Genomic DNA, 23,188 nt, shown 5'->3' on the forward strand with positions numbered 1-23,188 from the left:
TATTGACCATAATGATAATAATGATTATAGTAGATACAAATATCAATTTTTTTCTGTGCGTACTATCACTTTTTCTGAAAATTTCACGTACTAACTATGTTGTTTCAAGTGTCTTGTATAAGACATAGAGATCTTAGTCTCCTAAGATAAAAAGCGTACAAGGTAATTATTGTTTTGTCCGGTTACAAGTTTCGTGTTAAATATTTTTATTCTGAGGACATAATATCCATAGGGAAGAACAGTTCCCATGTCTTCTTGTTTCATTATATTATTTGCACACCGGTTCAGACTAATCCGGCACGTACGTGCGTTATGCCAATGAGGGTTTTATCGAGTGCTCGAGTTTCAAACAATGTTGAGAGTGGACGAACGTAAAGTAAAAATAGAATAAAAAATTAAAATCTCTCGTCCGAAAATTGTCGGCCGGTTCGAGTGGGTTAAATCCGGTGCGAAAGCGATTGGCCACGGTCGGCGCGCGTTTAGCAATCAAGATAATTGAACCGGCACGCGACCGGCGTCCCCGGCCTTTTGCCTTTTTGCAAACCGACCTTAAACGCCCCCGGCAAATGCACAACAGTAGTGTGGCTCACTGCTGTACAAGGTTAGATTGTATTATAAGCCGACGTTGGTTTTTTTAATTTCATTTCTCGTTTCTTTTTTTATTTTTGCTCAGACCAGCTTGTGTGTTATTGGCCGCGACTTTGTTGGAAATGCATGAAAACGTCAGCCGGTAAAAATCGAGTCGGCCAGTTATTTATCTCTCGGTAAGGGCGGGAAGGTAAAAATGGCCGATCGTAAAGGAAGACTATAAGCTTAGATCTCGCACGTCTTATACCTCGGAGGCGGCTGCGGCTGCGGAGTTTTATATATTATTATATTTTTATTCCTAGGTGTTTTTTTTTTTAACTCTCTTTCCTTCCGAACCCGCACACCCGGTTGCCGTTAAAACATTAATGACTCGATTTATCGTCGCTATGTGTTGGTATGTCGGCCCGGAGATACGACGGGGCGACGACTGTACGACAGCGGCAGCACCGCGCCCCGCTGAACGGTCTGACGGAATTGATGATGTCATCATGAAGCTGTTAATACGGCGGTGCCTGGCTGACAGTAAGATTGAACGGCCCGGGAGCTTCGCAATTTGTTTTATCTCTGCCCGTGCATGCGAGTTGGTTTTTCCCTGTCACCCGCGGTCGCGCCGAGATATTTTCGTTTTAGACGCCCAACAACGTGTAATAATAATATACGAAATACCGAATTCCAGTGCACGGTAAATGGGTATAATGCAAAGCCTTACCAATAGTTCCCTGGTACTCAAACTCATCAACTGACAGAGCCCATAGGCCACAATGCGTACCGGAGAATCCGATATAAATAATTTGCCGGATATAAACGATAACCTAGACAGAACACATAACAAATGCAGGAGTTTATCGAAGAGCCAAGTTAATTGGACACATACTGCGTGTCTGTCTACTTAGCAGAATAATAGAAGGTGTCGTTGAGGGAAATAATAGCAAAGGGCGATCATCAGTCAAATAGTAAGAGATATGGACTGTAGATCGTATTGTGAACTAAAAAGAATAGCGGAGAAGCGTCAGGAGTGGAAAATTGCTACTAACCAGCCTGGATTATAGGGATCCCGAAAATGTCTGCAGCTATTATTATGATGGTGACCTTAACACGAGCATGAGTAGCTTATACGAACGCCAACCGAAGCACTTTGTACACCGCTGCGGCCTCAAAACGCGTTTTAACATATTACATATTATTATTATTATTATCATTAATGTTATGATTATTATTATTATCAAACTAGTTTGCGGTCCCTTTGTTCGGTATCCCTCGCCAACACAAAGCTTGTTATACATACCATGTTTTGTTGTAGGCCGCTAAGTAGTAAACGGCGGCGGCGGCAGGCTTTTACCGTGCAACGTTGGTAAGTAGTGAACTAATGCCACTCGTCGCCAAGTTATTAATACTAATGCGATTTGACGGGCCAATCGTTGGATACGCTACCGAATTCTCTTTTCACGCACCATAATGACGTTATTAGTGTTGACACACAACGCGAGTGGTGGATGTCTAAGCGAAGTGGTGTTCGGAGGAGGGAAATAAAGATAAGAAAATCCCCGTAGGAGATGAGATTACCTAAAAAATTCAACGTTCCATTAGCGGGTTAAAAGTGATTTTTAATTTACAATTGCTATCCAATTAAGTATTCTGTTCGCACTACATTACTCGGTATTGAGAAAATGAGACACCAACAGCAATTCTGCTTTACTGCATTCATGAAATAAATCACAGGAAAATTTTTTTGTTTTTTATTTAGCTGTGTATATTACATACAAATAAAATAACCGTATGTGTATTACATAAATAAGTCGAGAAAATAAGCTGACGATTAAAATATAAACAAATTTTCAATGGAAAAATAATTTTCGTCTGCTAACTCAACCAGGATTGGGGTAATTAAAAAAACATTTTCTCCCTCTCTCTATGTATCTTTACATATACAATATATGTATCTTTAAACATTATTATCATAACATCATTGTGGCGAGGCCGAGAGGGTTAACACGGCTAGTGGGTAGAAACAGCTACGGTTTGAATCTCGGTAGCTGACCGTTTCTCTCGCTGGGCGTGCAACCGTCTGGAGAAAGAAATGGCCACCCGACTGGTGAGGAAGACAACGGTATCATAATTTAACTCTTGTTAAAACAAAAGTTGTAAACCAACCTAAAGGTTGTAAAAAAAAAACAAATCTTTATATTATAAGCTCAGTACTTGTTTTATCATATCTCATACCTTTTACGTGCCAGAAAGCCAGACTGCAGCCAATTAATGTGAAATTAGCACTTGATGAACGGGATTAATGTTTTATTTTTGTGATAGAAATGCGTTGCGATATTAACGCGATCAAAGGCTGACAATATGAATTACCATGATCGAGGGTATTTATTATTAATAGGCGATGCTTTTTGTTAGAGAGTAAACAATTATTATAATATATTATGAACGGTTTTGAAATATCACTCAATAAACGCGATCAAAGGCGTTAATAACTATATTATTATGATCGAGGGTGTATTTTATTTGATCGGTACCTAGCCGTTGTGTTTGTTCAAGAGGAGAGCTGTTATAGTTGTTTCATTTTTAACATCCGAATAATATTACACGTCATTATGTGTCGGATCGATAGAACTATAGTGACACGCGTCACTTTATCACACGTCTTAGGCGACTTACAATAGGATAGAATAGAACGGGTGGGAAAAAAAAGGGAAAAGAAAAACACCGATTCTGTGTATCGCGTCGTGATTTGTTGTAGAAAAGAGAAAACAAACAGCTCCTCGAGTTTATATGGCAGTCAGTTTGGGAAGTACTGAGAGAGCGTGGCGTAAGGCGAGGTCCCAGCGGTATTGACTGGAACCCAAGCCCAGGGGAACCGAAGTCAATACTCCCTTTCGTGCCTCGCCCGTTCTCCCTTTGTCTTGTACGCTCGCTCCCTCTCCGTCGAAATCGCGCTACCCCCGCCGGCCTTCCCCTTAAATTCTCTACCCCGTCGCCGCCAACCGACCCGACTCTAGATTGCCGTCTCGGCTGTACATACACACACACACACACACACTCGGCAGCTACAAGTAAACTTTTATCTCTCACTTCATCCGTTTTGCCGTATTCTCACACAGCGCAGACCACCACCGCCCTTAGCTGATAGTCAAACATCACGGTGCGGTCCTCATACTTGTCCACGGTCTCACATAACATTGTGTTCGGATCCTTGTATAAACATCTTCTTCTACGCGTCCACCCAACACCACCACCACCACCACTGCCGTTACCACAACCCCGGCCGGCAACAGAGAAGCAAATAAATATACGAAAAGACCCGACCGGATATTTGATTCGGACATTTTGTTTGACCTTTGGTACATGTTGAATTCGTTGCGCAAACAATAGCGCGTAGCCTATACATTATTAATTTTCATAAAAAAAAATAATAATAATAATACCTTCCGTACCAATAATAGGTACCTAATAATATTGCAAAAGTAATTTTCCTCACGTCTCGACGAACCGATGTTAAATTATCTTTACAATAAAAAATGATTGCCAAGACCAACGAGGAAAAAAGTATAAATAATAATTAACGTTATCAGCAGACGGAAAGTTTGAAAAGGTAGAAAAAGTGTACCTATTTTTAAACGCTGCCCTTAGGACATGCGTAATTTGTGCGCTAACGACCTGCGTGTATTTTTATTATTGTTTTGACATGGCGTTAGCCTGGAAACTTACAGTTAAATAGTAAGTTTTTCAAAACTTTTTTCGCCTTATCAATTTTACAATAGTATACTGTTATGTGCCATAATAATATAATGTAAGCAAATGTACAATAAAAAATAATATTTTTGTATTATACATACTTATACATATTATTTAAATTTGCAAGCTACATTTAGTGTGGTTGTATTTATTTGTTTTAATTAAGCTCTCGAACGCATAAACCACAGTTTGATGTAATTCAAATTTACATAATAAATAATGTTATAAAATAATAAATAATAAATTCGGGCTTACAGAATATAAATTAAACTCGGACAAAAATAAAAACTAAAACAATTTCAATGAAAATCCATAAACTAACAACTAAGGTCTAAACAAAGGTTATGGAATAATTGTTAAAAATATTTCTAATTGTCATTTTAAATAATCATTATTTAAAAGGAACTGAAAGGACCATTTTTTATAAACAATAAAGATTCGAACACGAAGTCAAAGGTGACTACAGTAGTACTGAAACAAATTACATTTTTAATTTCTGTTGGTTATAAAGTTTAATAACTTCTCTATAGCCAATTAAAGCATCTAAAAGGCCGATTTTTCTAAACTTTTATATAAACATGATATTTGATTTTGTTATATTTGTATTATATATTATCATGTTTAAAAGCATATTTCGTTTTAAATATAACTGCTTGGCAAAATAAAAAAAATTGTATAGTCATTGACCCAAATTTTTTTTATTTAGATAATTAGAGACAGTTTCATATTTAAAAATGTTCTGAGCAATTGAAAAACCGTCTGATTTAGAAAATATTATTTCCTAAGCATATGAGACAATTTTCTAAATCCTACTTCGCAGTAGGTATGTGATTAAAATAATTTGAGCACAAGATTTAAAATCCATTACGGTCTTTCTGCTCCAAATCATATTGAATACAGATAGATGTTTAATGTAATCGTTGTTTTTTTTTTTTGCAACGTTACCCTCCGATCCTAAAGGCCCATTAAAACCACCCTTTGAATAAACGGCGGACGGCTTAAAGTAATCCTGATTATGTCCCTACTGTACCTACTCTTATATAAATTGACTTACTGCTAACACTCCAAGCTCGGGGTGAATAAGCGCGTCGGTTATTTCTTGCTCACGATTTGCTTAATTCAATCTTTTTTTTTGTTCGATGACGTACGAATACTTACAATAAAATTTAATACTCCCAATTTGCCAAAATCATAACGCTTATAATGTTTCAACCTTAACTAAGAATATATACCTACAGTATTATTGAATTTCCACAACGGATAAAAACCGTAGAAAACTTATTGAACGTAGAAAGAAAGGTCTGTGTAATTGGCAAGCAATTGTCTTAAACCATTTAAACGATATTTTTTAGGTAGGTTTTATAATTTTTTACTATGCAGTCTCCTAATATTATGTGGGGGGGGGGGTACTATAATAGTCTCGGCCGACGTAGCAGCGTAATTGCTTGGCTACTAGTTTTAGATAGTAATTTTTGGTATAGACTTGTAGTAAATTTAATGTTATACAACTTTTATTCAAGAAATTTTACTTCAAAGCTTGACGGAGATTGTAACAATTGAAAACTCTATTAAATGTTTTTACAAGTAGCAACAATTTGGAACTCTGATGCTGTGTACAAAATAGCTTTGTTTGCAAAAATTGTAGGAAATTTAATATTTTACAATTTTGTTCAAACATTTTCCCGCTGAAAAAGCGTTGGTAAAAAAAGCTGTGATCGACAAATTGAAAAATGAATCAAAATGTTTGAAACTTTTCGGTACCCTACTCAAGCGCACAATTGTGAGAGGGGGGGGGCGACTTATAACATATGAAAAATGAAAAAGTTAACATCACTTGACCTTTTGTAAGGCAATAATAATATGTCTGTATTCTCTGGACTGACTTAAGAAATCCAAATTCTGAATAATCTCTTCGATATCCGGTCATATACTTGGACGACGGCGGCAAACATCACAACACACTCGCGGTGGTGGCGGCGGCGACGGGATTCAGATGTCAAGGGTAAAGTAAAGCGGGAGGTGGTGGTAGCCGGCATTTGCGAGGTGCGGCAAAGGCAGGCAATTCGGAAAAGCCATTGCCACCCCAAGTTTCCTTTTTCTCCCCCTGTCTACAGTACAGGGTGTATATACCGGCACTGTCAAATCCTTCTCCGCTGCCACCGCTACCAGTGACCGGGTAGGGCCCCCTCTTTTGGTTTGTGTATGTGTATATATATATAAACATGGGTAGTCGAAAATGGAAGGCAACTCCGAAAGTCCCCTAAAAACAGTTTCCAAGGAAACGACGCCACCACGGCGACCGCGTGCCCTTCTCGCAAGCACACACACGAACTCGGGCAATCCGCCAAACTTCTTTGGCCATTTTTTATTTATTTCTGTAATATACCCTCCGCAAGAATGGCGTGTGCCGGTATAGGTACACGGGAGATTGTCCTTTTCTCGCACGGCACGTGAGTGGTTTTTTTTCTTGTTTACAAACGCACCGACGAAGATCGGAAATCCCCACACGTACTGTTGTGCTGTTATCCCAAAATGTTAAAAAAAAAAAAACTCTAGTTTCACTTAAGAAAATCAATGTGGCACCGACGGAGCACCGAACGCGCACGCTAAACGCCTTAACATAATAATATCATGTAGGTATTTTATTCGTCTAAATCCACCGAAAAGTTATCGGATCATGTTGTGTGCATATAATAATATATTATCGAAAAATATCGACTTACAGTGAACGGATTCCTTCGCGGTGCTATAGTATATGTGATATGATATTGTTACTGTTTTTCAAAGTAGCTGTAGATTTTCCGTTTAAATCCGCCAGTGATTCAATGCGCATTACCGTCGTGCCGCGGTGCTTTGGTAAAATATAAAGTAGTACATGGCTCCTCTCAAAATATATCTAGTATAGAATAGCATCTTACAGGAATAAAGTGGTTTAACACATTTGTATTTGTTTCACACGGTAACAGTAGTATAATGTAGTAGGTACAAATGGGTGAATTTAAATGCAACATTTTAAATAAAAATAATACCTTAATAATTATTCGAATAAAAAACTTTTCATTGTAAGTCGTTAAAACATAAAAATAAAATAATTTTTAGTCATATTCAATCTGTTTTAATTGCTAACCACTATATCGGATGAACTAAAATGATTGCAATTTTGTAGTATTTTTAAAATTATTGATGTTCTTTTGCAATTATATTAAACAACATAGTATTTTTTTTTGTATTTTCCAAAATTCTTTTAACACTTTGAACTTAAGGTTCACGTTCAATTTTTAAAATGAGGTATTTTCTATATTCCATTTTAAAGTTTTTTTTTGAGTTTTGAAGTTCAAGATAAGAAGAAGGGTAGAATGAAGTAATATTTTTATCTGCGAGCATTACTCAACCACACTTCTATAATATTGTAAAATAACATAAATAAAAATGTTTTCAAAAAGAAAAACTATAATATTGTAATTATTTTCCTAGTAAATCAGTGTCTTACGTTAAGTAGATCAGTCTGTATTTGTGGATGCCTAGACAAACCGCTTTTACCATCCTTATGCCACTCACTACATTTTCTGGCGTTCCTTTTAAAAATAGATTCAATCTAATTTATGCTGTCTTTGCCGCTATAGGGTACTTATACGATTCAGTCGCCACTCATTAGCATAGGTCTGGACATAAGTATCCATGACCTGATCATAGCTGCAATGCTGCTAGGTTTTATTACACCGCACATGACGGTTCGACGGTTTTGGATTTCCTCGCTTTTTCGAGGGATGTGGAAAGGTTTTCCAACAAATCCTTCCTTCTACAGCCGCGCCCCTCTGTCACTCCGGCAAAACTTTCACGGTCCCCGAACTTCTCTCACCCTCTTCCTCTCCGGTGTTCAGCTTTCACGGCTATTTTCGGAGCCGTATATATCATCACGTCAATGAACTTATCAACAACCATGACTGGAAAGCATGTATATAACGATGTATTAGTGTATGCGTGTGTGCGGTCTAAAGTTTTCGACACTGTTATAATGTATAATGTACAAGACTAAGGAACATTTCCGTGTGCACGCACCGTCTTAGTGTTGTGAACTTATTTAAAGTCGCCGAGTTAGTACGGGCAAGTGTGAAAACGCTATTGTTCGTTGCTGACAACTTATTAAAACACTTGTATAGTATTTGTAAGCGATATAGCGGGTAATAAAAAAAAAAACCTATGTAATCCCCGGTGGCAGAAAAACATTTCTCATTTACCAACTTTCGGTACGTTACGACCGAGAGCGTTATAGTGCCTATGTAAGGTGTTTCTTCTTGGAAAACAAATAAACCCCGGTTATCGACTAACGGTTTTGCCGGGCTCGCGACTTGAAAAATATGATTTGCCTCGGTCTGGCTGTGCTCGTATACGTACGTTGAATGGCGCTATAAAAAAGCGAAATCTCGAGCGAGTACCCGCGTGTCTGTGTTGTTTCCGCGTAGAGAAAAGAGTAAGGAAAACCGAGATAGAGCAGGAGAGAGGGACAGCATAAGCCTTTAGCATCGAAGATAAACTGTTGCGAGGTAACGAGAACGACTGTCGTTGAACTATCCCCGGGGAGGAATCGCCACCGGTGGTGTATAGTCATCGACTGGCCCGACTAATGCAGAAACATTAGGTACGGCATTCACGTCCTGCCTGTATGTGTGTGTTTTTCGACCGGCAAAATGCAATTATTACCTTACCCTCTCTGTCGGTGCACGATCGCCGGCATTAACCTCTTACGTTTTTACAAACACCCGAGCAAATCGTGTGTGGTTATTGTTATTTTTGTTTTTCTTCCGGCCACGACGATTTCTACTCCAGACGCGTTTAAATAGCCTATTTAACGTTCCGCCGTGGCAACTTAATTCGGTCCATAGTCTCGACCTTGTATTACACACGAGATCCTCCTAGGAGACCAATTAAATACACAACAACACCAGCACTTTTTTTATTATTTCATAATTGGTTTGCAATTTCATACCTTTTTCGCAGGGACCACGTTAAACGACGGTGTTACTATACCTATTATTGTTATTATTATTAGAACAACTATTATTACTTTTAACGCGCTTCAGCCACACAACGGCCAGAGATAATAACGGACTTCATTATTGCTATCATCCTATATAATATAGGTCATAGATAAAACACCTTAAGATTAACTATTATTGCCGTTCTGACAACACGGTCAAGAGAAATATCTCTGGCCTTGAATATAAAAAAAAAAAAATTGGATCCGTCTTGGCCAAATGAAACTAATGTAATACGACGATAACGTTGTTGGTATGAAATATGCAAATCCAAAAAAACCAACGCCGCTTACCGAGTATTCCCTGTCGGCTCATGGTCGGATTTGTCAGTGTTGTTATTTTTTACTGCCTCGCCATCATAATATTATTATTTTTTTTTTTATCTATTTATTGTGTCAACGTAAGATTTTGAACCGGATGTGATGGGGTGAACGAAAAAAAGAGAGCGGGGAAGAGATAAAGTGGTCTAAATTCTTGCCATCTGCCACGGCCAAAGGCGGAAATATTGTAACGCGCGTCCCGTTTACTTTATTAGGGTAGCGCGCCGGTGAGTGAAGTTCGGTGTACTCGTCAAAAAATATTACCTACCATATTATATACACACACACATTTTCTATACTTATATTGTGTAATATGTGTGTATATCGCCGAGTGGAGACGGCGGCGGCGGTGTACCACGACGACTGTGTGCGTTATAGCAGCAAGTGTATTCCCTCCGGGATACACATAGAAGTCCTGGCAAACGTGCACAGGAGCATAATACAGATAGCAATCGGTTCGTCAATGGATGGCAAGCCGCCGCCAAGATTATTTTATCAGACTAACAAACCGTGTGCCCTCGACGGCCCACTCTATAGTGTAGTAGCTGCTGCAGTCACAATAACATAATATAAATCCACCAGGGTCGTGAGTGCATCGATCATGCACTGCGACCAATTGAATAATGCAATATTGCCCCGGGCCATTTTTCCCTCGGTTTTAGTGCCCTTAACTTATTACAACGGCACACGTCGACTTTAACTTCGTTATCCTTTTTTATATTCTAACGGCGACCATTATTATAGTAATAAAATATTGACCGAATATCCGGCGATTTAGCCGTCGGCATCGGCTGTTCCTTTGGACGCTTGCACTTGCACCTCTCCTGAAAAAATGTCACGGACTAGGTACTTTGAACGACCTAGTTTAATACAGTATACTATAAAATCTTCATGTTTGGGAATAAAAAAACAACATACTTGTTATTGCAAAAAAAAAAAAGCGTGCACGTCGTCGTTGATGATTAACACTCATCCATTACTTCATGATTATATTGTACCCAACGTAATAATTATAAAGCTATTTAATTAATTGCTCTCGGCAAAAATATACATATGATTATCACAATAATTTATGGCGTTTAACCACGAACAAAACGTGCACTATAAAGTAGTGTATTTATTAGAATACACTTATCGTATGTCCCTCTATGTACCTAATCGTTTTGAGAAACCAGCGTACTTATATTATATAGAAATGAAATGGTTTTAAAATACTTCATTCGAGAAAAATACAACTTTATAATTTATTATATACTATAATACCGGGCGATTCTTTTACCGTCCTACCTATCTAAAAATTATTGAAATTTTATAGTTTTCTTTGACTTTTTAAAAAACATGTTTATGCTATATTACAATATTAGACAATGTTTACATTTTTTTGTATTTACCAATGTTTTATCAACATTTCAAACTTAAACGGTAACATATATATTTAATTGTATTTTTAAATTAAGAATAATTTTGACTGGTTGATAACCAGCTTGGAAAAAAATATACTTAATATTTTAAATATCAAACAAACATAATATATTACCTACCTGCGCCTTTGTAATACAGTGCGATGATATAGTTACTTACTATTATTATTATTTTTTTTTTTTGAAGGGAAGCTATAAGAGAATGTTTCTTTGTTCTCTTTCCGATCAACTCCATTTGGAAACATTTGACCTAATTTTTTATACGTTTTTGTGTTACAGGTTTTTCTTGAAGTTCTTCCTGAAATGCAATCAAAACTGTTTGAAAAACGCCGGCAATCCCCGAGACATGCGACGGTTCCAAGTGAGTAATTTGAAAAACTTTATATATACATGTATTTTTTTTTATCTTCTAATATTATAGTAAGTTACAATATTATAACAGTAATAATTGTAAGTACAATGATAATGGCGGTCGAATCGAACAAGGTATAATAATATTTACTGTATATCTTCTTTTAATGCGTATAATACATTTTCCATTCAAGCCATTAACGTAAAAGGGTTTTATAATACACTGCGTGTAAGTGATATACACTAACTTGCCGTATCGAGCGCCGTAGCTCTTGCCCTGCGTGTCATGTGATCCTTCCGAACACGAAACATGTATACCATGTAACTTTATTAATAATATTAAAAAAAAAAAGTAGTAATATTATGTACCGTTCGATTATTGGGCATGGATATCCTCTACAGTCATATAACATCTGTATAGTAAGGTCTTTTTCACACAAAACACGCGGACGAGTTGGTAGAAAATGATCTCAGTATCATCTCAAACAATTCATTATGATAACAATATTATTCATATTTTGTTTAAAATACTATAGGGTTGGGTTATAACGCAAGACATTCAATAGCTCTTAGAAAAATTGCAATTATGTAGTTTTTATTTTTGAACAGATTATTGTTTGTGTTATTTTACAATATTATTAGCATAAACTACTAGCTAATATGTGCTCGAGATAATCGAAAGGAAAACTGTATGCATCTATTTTTCTTGATAAAATAACATATCTACTGGTCGGTTTTCTCAGTTGTTGTTTGAATAAAATATAGGTATTCTTTTTTTTGCACTTTGCGCTTTGAACAACAATAAAAAATGGTATGTTGAACCCGAAGGTGGCGAGAATACAAAACGCCGTTACGGTTCATAATTGATGTAGGCTCTGCCAAAATGCTCCGGAGAAAAATAAAAAATAAGTAGCCGCAATGCGAGTTACAACAAAGAAAAATGAACCCAACAACGTCTTCACGTGACTCCTTCCTCGCCAGAGTCTCGGAGATTTTAATTGTGTTTTTAACGCTTTTTGTGTAAAAAATAAAAGCATTTCGGGCAAGGATTTTTTGGGGCTAACGCTCAAGGTGTGCGTGAAGACAACGGTATGCGCTAAAAAAAAAAAAAAGTTTTAATAACGTTAAGTCTCTTATAGAACGAAAAAACAAATACAACAGTTAAGCGGAAAAAAGAAAGTAACAAGCATTGTTATAATAATAACCTTAGAAAAAAAAATACATTACTTTTTAATAATATTTTTTCAATAAATAGAGCGTTTTAGTATTTAGAAAATAAATTTAAAAAAAAATATATATATAGGACCATATTAACTAACGTTTCTTAAATGGCAACGCTATTCAATGTACAACAAATAAACGATTTTCTAAAACCTATTTTTTTTTTTTTAATTTATAATAATTGAAAACGCTAAATTATATCATTTCGACACAAAGCGCAGTATAATAAACCGACCAAATAAACCAATACCTTTTGGTTTTTTGTTGGGAATATTATTCATTGTTAGGAATATTTGTTAATAATTAATTATAATTTATTTTTCGAAACACATAATATTTGATAATGCGACCCAACGCAGCTCGTAATGACTTGTACTTTACTTACTTGTCAATTTGTACTCCAAATTATAACTTTTAATTTAAGTGACGATCGACCATTTATCGAGAGGTAAATGTATAAAAATACAGGTAATGTTTGTTGTTCTATGTCAAATTTTACTTAATCTTTGGCTACTTCACTAGGTTATGTAGAATACCGATTTTATATTTTTTTAAATAAATCGACATGATCGAAATTGATTAAACCAGTTTTTCTTCTTCTTAAATATCACCTGTAGAAAACTCTTTTAAAAATCTGTCCGCTTTCAAACCCCATAAGATTTCGTAGCGACGGGCGGTTGGTTTTTTAAACTTTGATCGTGGGAAGGGGAAAGGGGAAAGGGTCAAGGTGTAGGATGGTCTAATATACGTGTCGCGTGATATTATAAGATTTCACAGTACCTACCGGGGGGGGGGGTGTACGGTGTATATTGTTCTATCGAGAAAGCCGTACGGTAGCCACCACGGCTAGCGCAAAAGTCGAAACGCCGCCGCTGTGTGCCGTGAAATTGACCCGACCGGTACAACATAGCGCGTACACCTTCTCCGCACAACCACCCCCCCCCCTTACGACGTGTCTCCCTCCCCGTGTCCTGAACCTCCCCTCGTGCACGTACAGTGTGTGTGTGACGGGATCGGGCGACGGGCAGTTCCCATGGGAACGGTTCGGCCTCCGGGGGGAAAGCGGCGAGGAGGCGGCGGCGGTGAAGACGTCAAGGACGGCGGCGTGCACGGTTTATTCCCCGGAGGCGGAATTGAAAACCCCGGAGAGGTGGAGTCGATTTTACCCTATCGTCGCCGCAAAATGGGTGCGAGACACCGGCGGCGGCGGCGGGGAGGGAGCGACGTTGTAAGTATACAGAGGCCGGCGAAAGCGAGACTCACGTGCCGAGGAAAAACTACCCCGTATGAGTGTGTGTGTGTGTGTGTGTAAGTATATTAATGTACGTGTACCGGTAACGTGGTGGAGGGATGATTCGTGGAGAGATGAACGTGTTAGGGGTGGCCGGGGTTCGGTCGCCGCGGAAAATTCTTATTATTTCCTTACCTTGCTCGGTAGTCGGGGAAGGACGAGGTGGTAATGGCAATGCTGTGCTGTTGCTGCTGCCAGCAGTAGTAGCATATAGACCGAAGGTGTGGCGCGCACTTGAAAACTTTCATCGCCCAATCTAATTTACACCACTCGTCTTTAATAATGAAAAACTTTGCCCGGAGAAAATCGGCGCTCGAGATTTAATAATTGACTAGGTATACGACCGACCGTGTGCTGGTCGTAGTCGTTGAATTTGTATCATCAGACTCGGGTTTTCTTTCCTTTCTTTCGTGCCTCGTTTTTGTTTTTTTTTTTGTTTCATTCATTCTCTCGACACCGCACCCGCCGACTTTATTATGTATTTATAAGTACACCCGACCCAGCGGCCCTTATTAAGGAAGTACCCTTACTTGGATTTTTTTTTCTTTACGCTACTGTTTATACAAGACAACGTGACGCGCTGGTATTATTATTATTATTTTTCGTAACCCGTTATGAAACAGCTCAAGAGGCTTTCATTAATATAAATAATATTCTACTGAATTAAAAACTTGACTCGACAACCTCGTTATACTCGCGTCCCGTGTACACACATTACATTATTAATCGTTACAGCGGTTTTTTTTTCACTCGGCTGTGTCTGTTTCTCGGTGTAAAAGTCGGTTTTTTGGTTTTCGCCATTGCTAGTATAAATTGCATTGCGCCGTTGTTTCCAACAAACGTGCAAATCGTTATTAACGGTTCAAAACAAGAAATACTATCCGCAATTGTTTTAACAATTCATTTACATAAGACATTTATCTGCATGCAGTAAATCCTCGTGGGAACCTCTCCACTGAGCTCGACGACCTTTGACTTTTAAAATATTAACACATTTCTTCCACCCTTACCCGGACGTTATTTGAATTTTTTTTTAAGAAAAAAAATTAATCAAATATTTATTTAAACAAAATATAATTATTTTAAACAGTGGGGAAATAAAAAAAAAATTATTGCATTAAATAAAAGTTATTCAGGCCAACTTCCGCCGCAGTGTATTATACATGTAATTTTAACATAGTAAAATATGTATTATACAATATTTTTTACACATTGTCAATGTTTTTTTTTTGGTTTTTAGGTCGTCATATCGACGCAGGTCACGGTGGAAGGCCCTTTGTTAGCCGTTTCTGACAACATGTTCGTGCACAATAATTCCAAACACGGACGCCGAGCAAAACGTTTAGACCCGAACGACGGTAAGACATTGGACGGTTTATTTATTTTTAAAGTACTGTTATTATTGCGCTATTGCTGGGAAACGATTGCAAAACGTCGAATGGACGAAAAGACAGTGTTTCTCTCGAATGTTGTTAAAAGCCGACAAAACGTCCGTGCAATACTAAACAGGGGATTTTTGACATTTTCCCGGAGAAAAATAAGATACACCATAAAGTAGGAAAACACGAGGAAAAAAAAATACAAGAAGAAAATAAAGAGGAAAACACACACACACACGCACACAATGTCGACCAGTCTCCTCGTTCGGTTGTTTGTGTATGCGGGGCGACATTCTGTGTAGTTTTGCGATCTAAAACTTTTCATCTACCCTTCCCTCCCTCCAACCCTACCTCTCCTTGCCCTTTTCCAGTTCTTCTCCCGTGCCCATTTGCTGTGAATTGGTGCTGCCTGATTCGGTCCACTGCATAGAACCCATTTTATACACGGTACGAGAGAGGCGGCGGTGGATTTGAACAGCCCCGGGCAAAAAAAAAAATCGCTTGACAGCTCTGCCGACTCCGGTTCATTGCAAAAAATAATATACAGCCGACGAAAATATATTTCTAGTAAAGAAAATATGTATATATTATTCGTTTGCTCGCACCGATACGACGGGCAATGGGAGTGATGATATAATATAATAATATGTACAACGCATCCGACTGTCTGTCTGTGTATACACAACACTGGGGTGAACCGTCTTAGCCTTGATCGAACGACGATTGACCCGACAATAAAATGTTATAATAATAACAGCTGTCGACGGAAGGAAACACAAAAATATATAAAACAAAGTGCCAAGTGAATTAATACCGCAATGCTGTTATCACAAGAATACTAATGGACGTCCCTAAAAATGAAACGATCACCAAACATTGTTTGTCTTATTGGTATAGAATATGTTCCAGAAATATTGTTACAGCGCTTATTTAGTTATTTCATTCTACAATGTTATGAGAGCTTGAAATCAGTTGAATAATGGCTAATAGCGAATGTCGGAGAGTAGAAACACTAGAACAGTCATTTCGATTCATATTGTGTGTGTGTATTTTTATTTTTTTTTGGCAATTCCCAAACGTGCGCTTTAGGGGGATTTTTTTTTTTTACAAATAGCGATTTCTATTCAAACACACGTACTTGATCATTTAGAACGTTCGCGAACATAGTGTTATAAAAACAAATTAATGTAATAATTTTGTTTTGTATCGCTTTTGTCAGGCATGTTCTCTCCGTTACCTGTGGCCACACCGTGCATTAAACACATAACGCCCAGCGAAGGATGGACTCACGGCGGCGCTTCGGTCACCATACTCGGTGACAATTTCTTCGACGGCTTACAAGTAGTCTTCGGAAGCAACTTGGTGTGGAGCGAGGTAAGCACTCGATATCTCTATTAATAGTACAACGAATGAGGTTACAAGGGAGTAAGGACAATTTTTGTTGAGGAACACGTTCAAATATAGTTTTGGAAGTTGATCTACAACTGTGTGGCAGGAGACATTGATGGAGCATCCATTAAGCGTATGTCTCCCAGAGCAGACTTTGTCAAGAGTTTCACGTTATAATATGCATATAATACTTGTTCCTCGGGTAATGGATGAGAAAACAATAAATTATGCATGGAAACTGGTTGACAACGGAGCTTGGAGTTTAATGTTTGCAGATAATGTAGTCTTATGCTCAACGGAAATCATATAATGATCAAAAGATATGTGGAGAATAGGAATGGGAAAAAAAATAATATTCTTCGAGTTATAGTTTGTGAATGAGAAGGTGAGAGCTGAAAGTAAAAAAAACAGCTGATATGCTTTTCGTGTATGATCAGAGTTAAAGTTTAAAGTGGCTTAAGTGATTGGAGACTATTTGGAAGTAAGGTAGGTCGAATAAATATTTTTAAAATACGTCAAGGTAAAGTTCATGTGATGTCGGACGTCGCATTAATGTAGAGAGAGAGAGCGAGAGAGGGAGAGACTAGAGAATCGGGGGTGTATATAATGGGTAATGGTTGGCATTGAAATTATGTTATCACTTACAAATCAGTCTATAACGGAGTGTTTGTTTTTTTTGAACAGTTGTTGACTCCACACGCGATACAAGTACAAACGCCACCTAGGCCGATTCCCGGTATTGTCGAAGTAACGCTTTCGTACAAATCCAAACAATTTTGCAAAGGCTCTCCCGGACGATTCGCTTATATATGTAAGTGCAATAACTGCATAATGCAAATGAACTTTTGTTTTGGTTACACCACGTATAATATGTTGTATTAACGATTGTCTGGTGTTCGTTTCAGCTCTTAGCGAACCTACCATCGATTACGGTTTCCAGAGACTGCAGAAATTCGTGCCCAGATATCCGGGAGATCCGGAAAAATTGCCAAAGGTAAATATAACTTACCATCAATACATACTGTTAAAAAACCGCAAACACACGAGTCGAGTGTTTTGAAAATCTGATACATTTTTTTAAGAAATATTATGTTTTTTGTAGGAAGTGATTCTCAAACGGGCCGCAGATCTCGCCGAAGCTCTATACACGATGCCCCGAAACAATCAGCTGTCATTGTCGTTACCCAGGTCGCCTTGCTCTCGAGACCGGGAGATCAACAACATGTCGTCGACAACCGCTGGATCAGCTGGCACCGGGTTTAACCCGTATACGGGGCAATTGGCGGTCACCGTACACGACCACGGCACAGCCGGCCAATGGAACGAGGGTGAGTCATATAGCTTCAGTATCCCCACAAACTGTCCTATGCAACATTAGGTGCTTGTCCAACAAAGTTCGGAAAGCGACCGGGCATTTCTTTGCTATACCATCCACACGCCAACTACAATACGTTCTAAGGGATTTTGTTGATTATAAATTATATTATTGCGTTTGCCATCAGATGACTACGGTCGCGGCCAGAGCAGCAGCGTGTCTCCCAGAGGCGGTGGATACGGTTCGAGTGCTTCGACTCCGCATTCCACAAACGGTACCAACAGCAGCACTTACATCAACAATCCACCGACCAGCGGCGGAGGCGGCGGAGGTGGCAACGGGGGAAGCGGAAGTGGCAATATCATCAGCAACGGGAATCCGTCTAACAACACGAATAACGGATCCGGCTCCAATTCCGGTTACAATAGTTCCAGCATGCCCAACACCACTTCCGCATCGGTGCAGCTGACCAACATGAACTCTCCTACGCCCACCTCTCACCCGTCGCTGTTCAATTCCTCTTCGAGTGAGTGTTGCCGATACACTTAGCGTTATTGGTCAAAAACTAATTACTACTGTTTTTTTGGGTTCTTAAAATCCAATTTTGAATAATAATAATTAAACACTGTTTTATTAACAATGTACTTACCGTTGATCTCCGATAGGAATGGGCACTTTAGTGACTTCGCCGTTCGCCATGAACCCATTCGCACTCCCCAACTGCAACGGTCAACCGTACGCGACCAGTCCCCTTATCAGCTCCTCGGCAAAATAAGCGTCGTATACCGCCAGTGTCTAGACAGCACGCTGTTTAAGGAAATAACATTAACGAAACACTTATCAACTAATTGTTATGGAAAATATAAAATACAATGTATGTCGCAGTACCAAACGTAGGTATGTTATACATCATCAGTACAATACCATAGTACCTAAATTGTAAATAGTTTTAAAATTAAAGAAAACATATATATAACATATATTATACTCTATTCGCGTTTAGAAGGAACCTCGGAGGCCGACTTGTATGCTACGGGCGTGCTCCATTAGTGTGGCCGCTAATGCTCTTTTTAAATGTGAATAAATATTATTTTTGTAAAAAAAAAAATTATATAATAAAAACAAATACTATAATATTATATGAAAATGTATTTATATTGTAAACTACCTATTTAGTCGTAAAAATCTTGAGTTTCTATAATATTTTATATATATTTATTTTTATTCTTAAAAATTGTTGTTTTATTTTTCAAATTATGTTTGTATAGCTTAATTTATTACTTTCAAAAGAACCCAGCTGGTTTTCAATCCGGTATACTATTATTATTATCTAACCATTAGAAATAATTGTATTAAAAAATAGTACCTTAAATACATATTTTTGTTAACATATTTGCGGGGAAAACCCAAATAACTTTCGTCTTACTTACATAGTTTATAGACAAATGTTTGACAATTTTTATTATAAAATATCTTTCTTTTTTTATTCACTCGTCTGTCGTTTAATATTAATATAATTATTAAATATTATAATCATAAAATATATTTAATGTTTTAAAAACTATTTCATTACACTTTTCGGCGGGTGCAATACTATCCCTGATGATTGAAACAATTACATATCATGTGAGCTTCGTCTGCTCTTTATAATATACATATATAATAATATTTTATTATTGTATAAACTATTGTTACTATCTAGTGTATATAATATACAAACGGCTCTGTCATAGAAGTCTTAGTATCTTGTCGGCTTGTGTAAGTATAGTACTGCTTATTCGCATAGACTGCCATTTTTTGGTTGTATAAAAAATGTTTTCTGTGTATATAATATCTACTATTATTATTATTATTATTATATGCATCAAAGATGTATTACAAAAATATTATATTCTTCAATGTTTCATTCAATATACTATTATTATACGACCATCATAATACATTTGTGTTTTAGTTGAAAAAAATACCTCTACTTTTCCTCCTCAATTTTCACACACCTAATTACCAACCGAGTACTCGTTGATAAACAATGACAGAACTGCTAACGAATATTGAACATATTGTAGTTTTTTATAAAGTCATCATTTACAAGCGATTATATTATTCAGCAAAATATGTACGTCGTTGGCTACCTTATTAAACGGATTGAAAAAAAAAAATGGAATATTATCAACTAACAAAATCGTTAAGTATTTTAATCGTGGAATGTGTATTAAAACAATCATATTAACTAACGGGGGATTTTTTTTTGTTTCAAACAAACAAATTCCATCACTGTAAATACTATTAACTAATTAGTTTCTTAATTAATTGCGTATCGCTTGCAAAACGTGCTCGTCTATTTAGTCGGCGATAATTAATTTGAATTATATAAAATGATGTGTGGGTGTGTTTACACGATTTGTTTGCTCTCATCCCCACAATATTATTAACGATTAGCATATGTGATGCACCGCTCTGCCCATTGCCGTATGTGCTTTACTCTTTGCCGGCGAGGTACGCCTAAGTATTTGTTTTGATCTCTTCAATCCTTTTCCCCTTTCCGCCCCATCCGCGCACCCTTGTTCAATTACCCTTCCCCGTCGACCAGCCAGCGCTACCGTGCAAAACGACCGCCTAGTGTGCCCTTCGTGCTAGTTTTGGTCATTAAGTCATAACCGTTGGAAGTAATTTGTCAAAACAAAACATCCCGGTTCGATTTTTTTCGAACCGTTTTTTTCGATGTGTCGGTGTAATGAAAATACAAAATATAAATACAGGTAGATTAGGGTAAAACCCTCCACCCTCCTCCCAAAAAAAGAAGAAGTCAATGAGTCATTGGCTGTAAATTACCTCCATGAATATGTATGAGATAAAAATGTTAAAAAGCTGATGCGCGTCGCTCCCCTATGGTAAATTATTCAAAAAGCGGTGTGTAACACAATAATACCTGGTATACTATCATTGTTTACTTAATAACGCCAACTGGTGTTTCGTCTGGGCTGTATATTTTTGTGCTTAAAATAAATGATATATTTACTAAGAAATCTGTTTAAAACTGAAACTCAAAAATAATTACTAATGAAACATTTTATAAGAATCACTTTAAAGTAACAATATAATTAATTCCACTTTGCGGTTTTATCTTGATACTTACAGAGAAGAAAAAAGTGTTTGGAAATTCTAGACACTTAATAAAGTGTTTTTAAGGTAGCAAAACGACAAAATAAATATTTGAAAACATTTATTTTTGACTCCGTTAAGACGAATTTCAATTCTAATAGCCGAAGATCTGTTCTAATTTTTTATTTTTATTTCAGAGCTTTTTACAGTTGGGTTTTTTTCCAAGTTAATTAACATACTGTAAACTGAGGTGCCAAGAAATATAGTTTATAATTCATGCGCATGGTAACAATCTAAAACGTTTTGCATATCAACGAGCTGTGCTATTGTAATGAGCGCCTACATATTATTATTATAATGCAATGGACGGCGTCGACAGGGATCCATTAGCCCCGCGCTCCCCAGTCGGGATGATGGGAATTTAATATCTGTTGTAATAACAATAATAATAATATAAATATCATATTTTTTCCGGATGAAATGGTAACGCGACCAAACACAAAGCGGATAACAATAAGGTTGTTACAATGTGTGTATATCGTCGGGAAAACACAATGTTGTTTTTTCTTTAGCACACGGCACGTGTCTTGTACCGCACACACTTTCTGAATCGTGTTACATTATTGATAAAACCAGTGGCTTATTAGTATTAAACAAGATAGGGACAGCGATCCACAGTGCATGTCGGTCTTCCTGCGGCGATCCCACGGGCGCGCACACGTCCGTCCGGCTGCACGCGGCGCTATTGTTTGGCTACAAATTACATATTACACTTCCGTCAATCACTCTGCTTCCGAATTTTAAGGGAGGGGGGGCACACGGTACAGGATAAAAAAAATGATTGAAGAAAAAAAAATGGTATTTTTCGGACGCATAAAGATCATATGACACTCCGATCGGCGATAATAATATGTATGATTTTAATCACAAATAAAGAGAGACAATAAAATCGAAATATTTTTTAGTAGAAAACAAATCTGATATCTCCCAGATTTTATTCCCAGAGGGCTAGTACAGTAGAGTATAGGCATGACAGAATCAAGCATAGAGAGAACGGAGACGTCATAGATGTACAGGCATTACTATAAAAAAAAGTGATAAAATCACTTTCAAATAAACGCTTAAATGCTTATATGTAAATCAGCACCTCAATTTAATACTTTCTAACTTTGCTGGTTTACACTGTGCTTAGTTTGGACTGTACTGACTTGAAAATACTAACTACTGGTTTGCATTGAAGCGTTTATTTGAAAGTGATTTAATCACTTTCAGATTAAAAAATTCCTGTAAACCTGTGACCTACTCGTCCCCACTATGCCCCTACACCAATACTAAAAAGTACTAAATATTTAAGAGCTTATAACTTGTAACGTGTCTGCTTGGCTAGTTGGCTAGGCTAGGCCGAAACGACAGTCGATAGGGTTAAATTAGTGGACCCGAAGACGGGACGGATGGCTAGGCCGTATCTACACTTAAATATCTCTAAAGTCTCCTTTGTATATTTGCTATATCGCCTGAGGAGTTTGACAGGCGATCGTACCTCTAAATAACTTAACTCTCAAGTGTGCAACGAAACGAAAACAGGTTTATTAAATAAGTAAAGCTATGTACATATATATTACACCTCTACCTGGATCCTAAAGCGTTCTCTGTAGTTAGTCCAGGTAATGGCGGAGTTGAACGGACACAAGAGTACGAGTAAAGTTAAAAGAAATATAAAATAGTAATGTAACGTGAAATAATAGGTAATGGCTTTAGAATAATTAGGTCGCGGTCCGAAGATGGTAGTATGTCAACTAACTGGGCATCGGAGCCCCTGGCATTGTCCCGTGTGTCTGTTGTCTCTCCTACCTATAATGGCTTACATGCTAATCTGGGTAAACTGCTAATAATGCATATTTGGAGGCGAGTGGTAACGGGCGGCTAAATGTGACCGTTACAGCTGCTCCTCCCCTAATGAGGTCTGACCTCAGACCTTTGTTATACAAATGAAAATGGGTACTAAGAAAAATAAATAAGATATGTACAAATACCCTG

General features: G+C 37.5%; 1 protein-coding gene across 2 annotated transcripts in view; it reads left to right on the forward strand.

Moving 5' to 3' along the window:
* LOC126844413 (transcription factor collier) overlaps positions 1-19,208 on the forward strand; it is a 51,285-nt gene extending 32,077 nt beyond the window's left edge. The window contains exons 7-15 of one of the 2 annotated variants that reach the window (XR_007686573.1): positions 11,383-11,464; positions 15,207-15,324; positions 16,565-16,719; positions 17,419-17,545; positions 17,640-17,728; positions 17,837-18,062; positions 18,237-18,575; positions 18,715-18,946; positions 19,053-19,208. Coding sequence is in view for 1 of the 2 variants with exons in the window: in XM_050582595.1 (XP_050438552.1) it covers positions 11,383-11,464; positions 15,207-15,324; positions 16,565-16,719; positions 17,419-17,545; positions 17,640-17,728; positions 17,837-18,062; positions 18,237-18,575; positions 18,715-18,824 (1,246 nt within the window). In the remaining variant the exon portion in view is untranslated. Of the gene's footprint in view, positions 1-11,382; positions 11,465-15,206; positions 15,325-16,564; positions 16,720-17,418; positions 17,546-17,639; positions 17,729-17,836; positions 18,063-18,236; positions 18,576-18,714 lie in introns of both variants that reach the window. The other variant, XM_050582595.1, reaches the window with a different exon arrangement.
* The last annotated feature ends 3,980 nt before the right edge of the window (positions 19,209-23,188 follow it).

This window comes from Adelges cooleyi, unplaced genomic scaffold (assembly GCF_023614345.1).
Source record: "Adelges cooleyi isolate 19-005CV unplaced genomic scaffold, UGA_ACOO_1.1 ACOO_flye_CR_arks_rails_tigmint_CR_PRNA_651, whole genome shotgun sequence".
Lineage (NCBI taxonomy): Eukaryota > Metazoa > Arthropoda > Insecta > Hemiptera > Adelgidae > Adelges > Adelges cooleyi.